Genomic DNA, 11,911 nt, shown 5'->3' with positions numbered 1-11,911 from the left:
CAGCAACATAGAAGAAGTAATCATGAGGAGAGCAAAATTAACATTCACAAAGGAAAAAGCAGAACACCTGATATATATATATTTTTAAGCACACACGACTCCTCAGAGTTACACTCCTACGTTCAAGGATCACACGTTGTTCAAGATTAACTTTATTTAATTTGTAAAACCACCCTTCGGTTATGTTGGAACGGCTTCTTGCCAAAGCCCTCCCAGTGTATAGCCATTTTATTTTAAGTCAACTACAACAGCATCTGTTTTCACTTTAAATCTGAGCTCACATGTCTAGACGTTTGTTACAGTAAGTTGCCAAAGGAGGGAGTGAGGAAGTGTATCATTTCATACATTTTCTTGGGAATAAATGGTCTGACGTTGACTGCTTTCGGTGGCGTGGAAGAAGTTGTGGAGCAAGCAGGTTTAAAACAAACAACACCATTGGAAATCAACTGGGAGCAGTGGAGAGGAGGGTGTGCATAGGGGGGGCAGATGCTGAAACAGGAACAGTTGAACAGGGAAAATGTTTAGGAGAAACGTCGGTGGGAGGGACAGCGGAGCGACTCGTGCTGTGTGCAGTCTGTGCAGGCCTGCAACATGCAACTCATACCTGTCAGTCATTTCACCTTTAAGTCTACAATCTGATGAAAAAAAGAACTGAGGTCATTTCACATAAGGAATGACAAAGCAGAAAGACGTACATGCAAGTGTGGAAGGTTTGAAATAAACAGCACAGGGTGGCAAAAGCTTCAATTGATTAGTTTTCTTTTATTTCAATTGGATTCATATCCTTCAAGATATTTTATCACACTCATTTAAAAAGAAAGAAATGCGAGGCCTTAGTTCATGTTCTAATTAAAAGGGGCGTCTGGAGGTAATTTACCGATGCTAGACCCGGACAGGCTGCAGTGAACACATCATGGGGGGTGTGGGGGGGTGGATAGGGGGGTTGGACTCTGTGGGTGAAGCCGCCGTCAGACTGAAATTCACCTGGCGAAATTTAGGCATGTGGAGTAGCAAAGAATCAGGAGGGGACAGGAGATAGAGTGGTATAATGTTGATTAAATCTGTTTTTATAATCCGTCACTGTCCTTGAACTCACCTCAGCATCCTTTCTTCTCTGCTGCTTGTTAATATGCCACCATGTAGCCATATTTTTCTTTTTAAACGGATGCATTGGAGAGCGTGACGATGTCGGTGTCTAAATTCAAACAGATTGAAACTTGTAGGTCAACGAATGGCAAGCAGCAAATGAGTGTTGCCCCATTCCACATAGGAATGATCGGGAAGTGAAATCCGGTCCGACTGCTCCTTGGAGCGGTCGCTGACAGCATCAGGTAGGCGTCAACCACCTTCTCTGACTCAGATATAATCGTTGGCTCTCCACTAAACGTCTTCCGACCTGACGCAGCGATCACAGAGGGAAAGGCGTGGTGGTGGAAGCAACAGAGAATGTGACAGCTGGAGTTTAAAGCAAAATGAGATAAAGGTGGAGAAAAGCAGAGGTCTGGTGGAGGCGACAGACAGAGGCTGTTTAAATAAAAGCAAAGGGAATGTATTGTGTGAGTCAATGTTTCTCCCTCCGAAAGGCTAAGACTTGCGAGTGTGAGCGCTGAATTATGCTACAATCAAATCAGTGTGTTTATTGGTGTTATCGGATTGGATTGCATGAAAGAGAGTAGCTTTTGTTTCGCAGTGTGGATCAAATCATGAGGGTTATTAAATGTGTGTGCGTGGTTTCATGCTTGCGTTTGTTTTTCTTGCCAGATGTGTGTGGAAGAGGGGGGTGCTCATGGCTGTTTCCTGTGGGAGAATGGCAGATCAGGGGTGAGAGATCAGAGTCTCAGGGGGGTCACAGTGGGGATGAGGTGAGGTCAGATCCGGGGCAAATACTTCTCGATAAATTCCTTTACAGCCGCCATCTCCTGCAAGAGAGCAAAGTGGATGTTGGTACCGGGGATGGGACGATATAGGGTTTTATCGTGGATCGCGATAAAAACAAAATAAGTGGATTGTGGTGATAATCATAAATATAGTCATGAGTGACTTGAAAAAGCTAGATAGTAAAAAAGACCCGGATTTAAGGAAAATACAGGACAAATAAAATACTTTTTAAAAATGTATTCATAATTTATTAATACAGGGAGACCTTATGATTTATGATTTATCTCATGTAAGATTATTTTTCACTTAAAAGGATGTTCACTAAAAAAAAAGATGTCTTATCTGTGGTGGAAAAAAGAATATATATTCTTTCCCATGTAAAGTGTTACCAATATGTTTATGTGCCACTTAAAGATTTTTAATAATTATCATATAATATTGTGAATCGCAATTACATTGGCCGGGAGAAGCAAGAGATGAAAGTCAAACACTCAAACTGATTTAGCCTCACACAAGCAGGAAAACACACAACACAGTACAGTACCTGATGACAGGAGTTGTGAGAGAGCCCTGGGAAGGTTTTGAAGGTGATCATCTGAGGGTTGACTATGTGTTTTAGCTTTTCTGCCGTCAAGGCCCCGAATTTAACGGGGATCATGAGGTCCATCTCACCGTGGCACTGCAGGATGGGAATGTTCTTGTTGCCGCTGGCCGCCTGCAGGACAGACAACAAAGATTTAAATAACTCCGTAGAAAGCCAGCTAAACCTGAACATCTGGATATGGAAAGTAACTTTTGAACAAGATGTGATTCCGGTGGCAGAGAAACTGTGAATGTACCAATGGGAAACTCCTGTGAAGTGGTAGCCAGCAACTGAGGGCCACAACGCCAGCCAGCTGATGCTGGCAGGTCAAGGCGGTGTACAAGGACAAGGCCCCACCCTGAGGAGCAATGCAGGAAGAGAGAACTTTATTACATGCATTCATTCACATTTCTGAACATACTGTGGAATATAAGACAATAGGAAGACATGAAGTCCAACCTGTGAGAAGCCACCGAGCATTATACGGTGTGGGGGGATCCCATTTTTGACCTCATGTTCGATTATGGCCTTGACTAGAGAAAAGCAAGAATAAATGTGTGTTATTCAACACGTTAAGTCGGTTATCAAACAAAACCTGTGTCACTTTTAGGTTGGTTGTTTTTTTTTACTCCATACATAAAGGAGTTGTTTTATCTCTCCGACCACCAGGTGGAGCCTCAGATCTTCAATCCATATTTGGCTCTCAGGAGGACAGCGTTGTAAACTCGACAAAAATAATTGTAAAACACTTTAAAAACTGGTAGATAGAAAGCTGGACAGAAATTGTCACATTCTTCTATCAAAAGCAGAAGTTTTATCAACCCAAAAGTGATAAATTCATCCAATTCCATAATATATTAATCATATAGAAGAACAAAACTCATTACGTCTCTTTATTATATACATGTTTTCTCTGTCTTATGTTTCTATATAGCGTTATCATCATTGACTATGATGTGTCTGAATGTTTTGAAGCCTCATCTCCTCCTCTTTGTTTACATCATTTCCTGCCTTGGTTTTAAATGATTATTAAATAAAAGAGGGAAAACAGTCAGTTATGCCTGAAATGTATGACTATCACAAAAAGTCGTAGTTATGCCATTAATCAGATAATCACACCAATTATCAAGTGTGTGTGTATAACGATGCACACTTTCAGATATACTCACTGTTTTCTGCGGCCTTCTTGATTCCAGCTTCGTCCTCCTGGGTGTCGGGGTTGAGACCCATGAGGTCAAACCTGCACGCACGCAGCAGAGGCGGGGCGTTAAAGGAAGTCAATGGATAGAATCGCAGTATTGTCAATGCCGGCGTGGCGGCCTATTGTGGTGTCCGGGGAGACAAAAGCATCCAGTGTTGTAGCTAAAAGACCGTCTGTTTCATCACGCCAACTCACCATGCGGGCATCATCGACTTCATGTTGAGGGTGACGGGCATCGGGGGCCTGCGGGGGGAGAAAACATGACAGTCAGCGTAGGAGATCATCACCAGCAACTACTTGTTTACAGTATTGATGTATTCCCTCAACAAGACAGTCATTATTGGCTTGAAGCTGATTCTGAGGTGCTTGTTCACATGTTACTCCACACCAAGGAATAGATGGTAGTTCTCCTCCCTGTTGACAAGTGTCCCGGAGGAATAGAATATGACAGAAGGACTAGGAGAAAAAGACTTACGCGTGGGGGCAGATGAACTTGACGTGAGGCAGCTGGATCCCCGTCAAAGTGTCTGCCCACCCATGCCTGACAGAAAACAGAGACAAAGACACTCTTTGTTTCTCATCCGGCTTCAGCAAGATGACAAATATGCAGCATATCAAAAACCCAAATGTACTACGCCTAGAGTGTAGCACTGTATGTGGCCTATAAATACAAACTCTCCATTAGCACTTGAAGTGCAATACGGTACTCGAGAGGAAAACACCGACCAGAAGGGGATATTTTGCTCTCCACCGACACGATTTAACATCTGATTATGTGAATCACCCGACATCAAGTGGCAGTTTGAGGGCTTTTAAAATGAGTGATTCACCATGTTGTCAGTGATGGAAGTTAAACTACATGAACGAGGGCATCAATTAACAGCATTTACACGCAGCACCCCTTCATGTATCTCTGACGGTTCAAAAATAGCTATTTGTTAGCAGATTAGAAATGCACTGATATTGATATCAGCTTATAACGACTCAAAGAGCCGGATCGATCACAATGGGTCGATCTGCTACCGGATAATATTGTTTTAATAAATAACAATTCACTATATGTGACATTATGTTTCACAGAGCTAGAGGTGAAGCCTGATGTTGCCTTCCAGGTGTCACTTTCACAAAGCTTTGTTTTTTTATTTAGTGAAAGAAACCAAAGGCTTTCAAACTTCCAAATACTTAATGTTGTCTAAACATCATCATTTCTAAATAAAATGAATTTACAGGTGCACTTCTACTCTGATATTGCTCAAAAATACAGTACATTCAAATAATGAAAACGTATGACTGTTCAAAACAGCTGCAAAGGATGATTAAATCTTTCACTGAGGTCTGCATGAACAGACATGTTCATAAAATGAATTAAGAATAAAACACCACTCACCCTGAGTCTCCTAATCCATGAAGGAAGATCACCTGCAACGTAGAAAAACATGGTTAAGACATTTTATTTAGATCTGATAAGACTCTTAAATTCACACTCAAATTAACCAAGATTTTTCTGATTGTAAACCCTCGTTGAATTTGGACAATACATCTCTCTACGTCTGTCTTGTAGTACACAAAGTACTACTGCTAAGTGTGCGTACTTGTTCCAAAACAGGGGAAAACAGGTGCCAATCTCTAATTCCTGCCAAGATGAGCTTTCACTGCCAGTTTCCACACACACTACTCCCCGCCGAGAAACCATGAAAGGGAATAAAAACAATTTAGAAAGCTGGCAATTTACTGCTTGTTGGCAGGAAATCAAAGACTCAGCTGTCTTTGTCGAGATCAAACCAGGTTTCTCCCATGGAGGATGCTCTGGGAGCCGGGACCAGCGACAGTCAGCTTTGATCCCGCTATTTAACAAATCCCTGCTCATGTCTTTTTTACAGTCAGATCACGCTGAGCATCGACACAACGTGTGCGCTTAACCCTCCTGTACTTGTTACGCCTCGTGCTTCAGGTGCAGCTACAGGTGTGGCTTCTCATCACAAAGGATTTGTGTTTTTTACCACGTTTAATAAGGATTTTCACGTAATGATCTAGACTGAATACATTCTTGTTAAAAGGATGATGTTTTACAGGTATATTAAAAAATATGATGAGGACTTTGACTCATCAAACTCATCATAATCTAAATAAATGGCGCTTGTATAAGCAAACCCTTATTTATTCATACATATATTTGGTTAGGCTGAAACAGGATCCAAGATATCTATGGTGTGATAACTATGGGAAGTCATCACAGCATCAAGTATTTCATCTTTCCCGTCAGCAATCACCAGTTGAACAGTTCTGTTGTAAGTCTGAACGCGGCTTTACTCCGTACTTTAAGCCCCGTTAATCAACGTGGGTCATAAAGAAGATTAGGAATTGCCAGCTGTCAAGATTTTACTTTTATTAAAAAGAACACAAAAATCTCTTTAAAAGACAAATATTTGAAGTCCTATCAGATTGTTTTTTTAATACCTGACCCATCCTAATTTTGTTGTTTTTGAACAACAACAAATATATGAGAAAAAGGCTCTTCCTGCCTCAAACCTCTCTGCTTGGAGAAACAGCAGCCAAGAGCAAAGACCATTTGCATGGGAAGCTATTTTGATGCAGATCTCTCTTAAATATCAAGCACGACAAAGCAGTGAGTGTCCGATCTATTCAGCAAGACTGGTATCGGAGAGAACTCCCCGTTCCTACACCAAACACGGCCACGGAGAACCTCCTTCTCCCGGCCGCCCACAGCTGCCCGGCGACCGGAAGACGCTCTGAAGTCAAGAACATATGGGAGGTGAAGCGGTTTCACTCACCGCCGCGGTCTCCTTCTCCATCCCAGACACCGTCACAGCCTCGGCGAGCAGCGGCACAGACATGTTGTTGCCACACATACACTGGAAGAGGTGCTGGAGTCGGAAGGGAGGACAGGAAAAATGGTCAGCTGAGTGCAGATCACACAGTGTGGAATTACATAAATTATGTTGTCATGTGCGTTGGGACCAAACAAAGAGGCTTCATATTAACCACGAGACCATTCACATGACCGATAACAAAGATTTAAAAATAACCTCAAAGCTCAAACTTCGTATATTTTGTTCTGTGGTTGCAGCAAAACCACAAGCTTCTGCAGCACGTTGCTACATGATGCATGTTTTTTTATTTTAAAAGTCATCTTAGTAAAAAGTAATCTAACTGTTGTGTGTTTTGCATCTAATGAATGAGCCCTGGGCTCTGGAATCATTTCATAACATCATATTCACTTGTTTACTCTGTTTTTTTATCTGCAGGACAAGTGAACTGTGCAAGCTCACTAAAGCAGATAAGCACATCATTTTCTAAAAAATCATATATTTGTCTTACTTTTATGGTTTTGGTTTGATTAACTCTCAATCTCTCTTTCAAAAATTAGGAGAAAAGAAAAGAATTTCTTACAATGTATTAATATTCATAGCCTTCAATTATCACTCGGAGCGATAGATTTCATGAGCAGCGACAGCTTTGTGGAATTAATGTGATTTTAAATAGAGTTTGCAAATTCATAATGCAGCTATTAAGATATAATTTAATTGTTTTTATTGGAATACCATTAGAGCAGCAAATTTTATTGTCAAATAATCTGCCAATTATTTTCTCAATTAATCTTTCAGTGTCTGAATTTTTTTTTTAAATATAATAAAAAGTTGGAATTTACATTTTCTCTAAGCCCACAGTGATGTTTACCTATAAGGTTACATATTATATCTTGGTCACCAGATTAAAAAAAATACATAAATCAAACTAGGTGAGTCATATCGAGATAACTGATTAAGTTATCTTTTTAAATACCCAAATATATATATTAATTAAAAGTCCAGTATTGACTCTATTCCTGATTTATTTTCTTTTGTTGAACATAGCAATTAATCACTAATCAGTGCAGCTTCATATACCATTATAATGGAAGGCACTATAGCCAATTTTATTTGCTAGAATGATAGAAATGTGAATTAATGCAGGAAATAGCAGGATATCCTTCAGCAAACTGACTGAAATGTATTAAAATGTCTAATTTTAATAAATTTCTCTTCCTCGCACAAGTAAAATAATACAGACACAAGAAATGGGCGGTGTCGTGTAGTCGTATCCGTCATGTCGTCTTAAAAGGGTTATTCAAACATCAGCCATGACAATGAGCAGCCCTCTCTGGCAGCCATACCTCCGGCTGGTTATCTGTGCTGCCCTCCAGTCTGACGACAGCGACGCCAAAGCTCAACACACCACTTGTATGCACAGGCGCATAATGAAGCCGCTGCTGAACCTAAAACAGCAGCCATGAGGTGCGTGTGTGTGGTTTGTGTGTGTCAGCAAGTGACCGGACTCATTAACCAAATGAAACGCCACCCCTCCCCCCCCCCCCCCTCTACTGTACTCTGCAGACGTCCATCCCTCAGCACAGTGAGTCAGCCATCAACAGCAAACATGAGATCAGGTGGTTGTTTTACAGTAAGCGGTAACAGCCTTAATGCCCTTTAACTTTTTGTTGTGATAAAGAATGAGGTAATACGGGACGGGCCGGTCAGACGACGCGCTGCCTGATTGGCACACAGGCGATGAGGAGACAGGGAAAAGTTTGAAACATAAAGGTTAATGTGTAAACCTTGAGAGGGATTACACTCTACGGGCGCTAAAATTCCTCCGCCGTTTTGCCCGTTCATTGTGTTTGCTCTTTGGCATGCGACAAATTATCACCTGAAGGTCATTTTCTCAGCTAAAATAGGTGGAAGTGGATGATCAAAGTGTGATTTAGGCTTCCAACGTGTGGACAAAAGAAGGCTGTTTTTGCCCGGCATCCTGACCCTTGACAAATGAGTAATAGATCAGTAATAACTGGGCAGACTTAAGCACCAGGAAATAGTCTCTTTCAGTGCTGTGCAAGTGTGTGTAAGGAATCTTTAAGCACCAAAAGTATTTCCATATTATACTACTACTTCACCACAGAGGGAAATATTGTACATTTATCTAGCAGCAATGTATATCTCCTGTTCAGATTCATATTTTGCGATAAAAAGACATTATAAGCTTGTAAAATACAATGTATTGTTAACGATTAAACCAAATGCTGTGTCTAATCGGAGCCCCTCGTCACATTTAATGTGTCTGTCAAACTGATTTCCCTCAAAACTCGTTAGATTGTTTAATTTAAATACATGTTAAAGGATAAAAAGAGGTGAAATTAGAAACAAAATTCTTCTTTCCTCAGATGTGCAGTCACCAAATTCTAATCCATATTCTTTTTAACAAATGTAATTTAGCTGGACTCTGACCCACGAGTGGGAACAGACAGAGCCACACGGATTATGCGACTAAAAGTAGACCTCACGAGAAGAGGAGTGAAAGAAACAAAGAGATGATAAGTAAAGATGGAGAGGAGGAGCGAGAGATGGGGGAGTACAGGAACATTGGAACAATCTGTTCGAAACAGGCTCTCTAAACATGGTTGCAAAATGCAAAGCGTGATTAATCACAATCGTGCCCTCTTTTTCCCGTCCACCTATTATTGTTGAGCAGATTCACAGCGAGCCGTAACCCTGAGAACCAGCGTGGAACAAACTGTGAGGATTTTCAATGCTGTGAGAAACAATGGCTCACTCTTTGTGCTTCTGGAGGAGGCTGCTGGTTAAAAATAGTGTCAGGCTGTGTACAAGCAGCTTGTCCAATTCAGGTTGGATCCTAAAAAAAACAACGGAAAACCGGCTTGTTCTACAAATTCTATTTAATCTACGACTTATAGCTGATCATGGACTCCTTAAATGGATGCGGCAACAACTTCTTCATTATTAATGTTTCCTTTATTTCCCACAGCCCTTTGCCAGTAATGATAAACATTTACGCAGTGGATGGAAATGTACCAACTATGTCCACTGCCAGAGGAGCCTTCAAGACTTATTGGTAGAAATGACGCATATGGCTGATTAGATTTTTGTTTTAGTCTTCTTCTCTCAGTGTCGCTGCTGTATTAGGGCTGTGGCTGTTATGTGTTTGTGTGTGCAATTAATCTGCACATCAAATTTAAGGAGGAGCAACAAATTGCTTATTTTGTCTGATTACCTGGCTAAAATCCACAAATACGTATTTCTAAATTAATATATAACAGCCTAAAATGCTCACATAACAAACTGAAAGCAGGATGTTACATTTTAAGAAATTAATTTAATTAATTGATTATGTAAATGTCTGGTGATTAATTCTCTGTGGGTTGACTAATGTTTTGAGTTCTAATTATTTTATTCATTGCAGTCATTTATTAAAAAAAGACAAACATTTGCTGGTTATGCTGCCAAATGTGAGGATTAGCAGGATTTTTTTTTAAACCATTGCAACAAAATTAGCAATTTTAAGACCTTGCCTTTAGCTCTCGAGACATATGTTCACTATTTTCTTTACAGTAACTACAGCAAATGTTTAAGCAATGAATGAAAACAATCTCTTTTTTCCAGTAGTATCTATAATTTTTTAAAAGGTGTTGCTTGTGGCACCAAGTTTGTTCATGCAGCAAGGGAACTTTTTGTCTCTACCCCCTCATTCTCTGCCATTCCACATCGTTACAGAGAAAAAGATTCTGCCAAATGATAGTGGATATGAGTGATTTCTTGATTAAAGACTACAATCCTGACATATTATATATTGTGACAGATCTCTCGGGTGGTGGAGTAAAACTTTAAAGTCAACAGTTCACTGCTCCGTGTTACTTTTAGGTGACACACAAAGCATGAAAGAAAAAGAAAGACACTGTGTGTTGCAGTCAATTTAAAGCACATCACGAGTCTCCATCCTGCATGACTCCAATTACATTTAAGTCTAACGTTAAAAAAAAAAAAAAAGAAGTCTTGCTGCAGTCTGTGTGTGTGCGTGGACGTCAAACGGCTGCGCGCGCACACTTCCACGCGCGCACACACGCACACACCAGGCTGCAGCATTCAGACAGCTCTTTGCTCAATGGCTACCCATGGCTGGCGAACAACAGGATAATATGCGGCACTGAGTGACAGGCACCCCCTCCTCCTCCCCCTCCCATATCCACACACCATCCACCAGCAGCAGCTAGCCCTGCTCTCCGCCTGATGCTGATGGAGGTCAATAGCTCGGCTAATATAGCTAGCTGATGTAGAAACACACGGAAGTCAAGAGAGCAAAGTGTAAAAAAGGGGGTCAAGTTAAACCGCTGGTGTAAGATTAAGGATTAAGCATCGCAGGTTGAAGGGCGGGCGGTGGGGAGGGGAAGGGGGGGTCGAAGAGGAAGGAGACAATGGTTAAAGCTTAGCTCTGTTATTCGACCCATCATCCTCAGTAGTGATGGCATTCAGCAGAGCAAAGACTCGGCTGCCCCCCCCGGAAAATAACCTGACTATCCCAAGCCTCTCGCTGGGCTTTAATCTCGGTTTAACGATGGCTGGCCACACACAGCTACACAACAACCGGGGCTAGTTGTAGTAGAGCTTGCTAGCAAACGTTAACGCCGCGCGCGCGCACACACGCTCGCGCGCCGCGCACACACACATTCATTTGTATTGTCTTGTGCCGGTGTCCCTCTCTCCGTCTAGCTCAGGCTAACGTATCGGTTAAAATTCGGACTCGCAGCCCCGGCGGTTTTTTAGAAGACACCTTAAGCAACAAAAAGCCCCGACAAGAATCGGTCTGGACCGGGTCAAAGTGGTTCAGATTTACACCGCGGCCCGTTAGCTCATACAAATGCATTACACTTACCGCTTGCTGTCCCAGTTCGCGCGACGTAACGGAACTTCCGGTACTGGCTGCACTCGAGCAAGGGGCGGAGACAGAACGTGGTTACGTCATCGCATAGCAACGCCCTGCCGTAAATAACATCATGGATTTCTCTTTCTCTTATTACGATAAGAGTAAAGCGGTAACGATAAAAAACAGAACCAATACATCTCGATATTTATTTTTATTATTTATTTATATGATTACATTTTTTCAATTAACTGAAATATATTTCTGCTGTAGGTGCTACACTGCTGTGAATATATATATATATATATATATATATATACACACACACAACTAAACATTTCAAAGAGTCATCTAAAAATGATATTAATAACTTGTAGATGATCACATTGGACTAAGATGGGACACTTAGATGGGCTCCTGAGTTCTCCACATGTAACTATAAGTACTTTGAACAGTAAATGAGAATTGACTATACAACATAACATAAATAGTTACATCATTAACCATAAAATCATTTATATTGAATGTAAAACATTTCA

The 11,911-nt window shown here is 41.1% G+C and overlaps 1 protein-coding gene across 1 annotated transcript; it reads right to left on the bottom strand.

The window, feature by feature from the left end:
- Nucleotides 1–742: 742 nt before the first annotated feature.
- Nucleotides 743–11,408, bottom strand: lypla2 (lysophospholipase 2). The gene is made up of 10 exons (XM_084032975.1): nucleotides 11,385–11,408; nucleotides 6,455–6,547; nucleotides 5,050–5,081; nucleotides 4,138–4,203; nucleotides 3,858–3,905; nucleotides 3,631–3,701; nucleotides 2,921–2,994; nucleotides 2,718–2,819; nucleotides 2,423–2,593; nucleotides 743–1,919 (listed from the first exon to the last, which is right to left on the bottom strand). Exons 2-10 carry the CDS (start codon nucleotides 6,530–6,532, stop codon nucleotides 1,869–1,871), a joined length of 693 nt encoding a protein of 230 aa, XP_083889101.1. The 5' UTR covers nucleotides 6,533–6,547; nucleotides 11,385–11,408; the 3' UTR covers nucleotides 743–1,868.
- Between the last annotated feature and the right edge of the window lie 503 nt (nucleotides 11,409–11,911).

The sequence above is a fragment of the Eutrigla gurnardus genome (genome assembly GCF_963514095.1).
Source record: "Eutrigla gurnardus genome assembly, chromosome: 17".
Taxonomy (NCBI): Eukaryota; Metazoa; Chordata; class Actinopteri; order Perciformes; family Triglidae; genus Eutrigla; species Eutrigla gurnardus.
The sequence above is the reverse complement of the archived record's forward strand: the minus strand, read 5'-3'. Positions and strand labels throughout refer to the sequence as shown.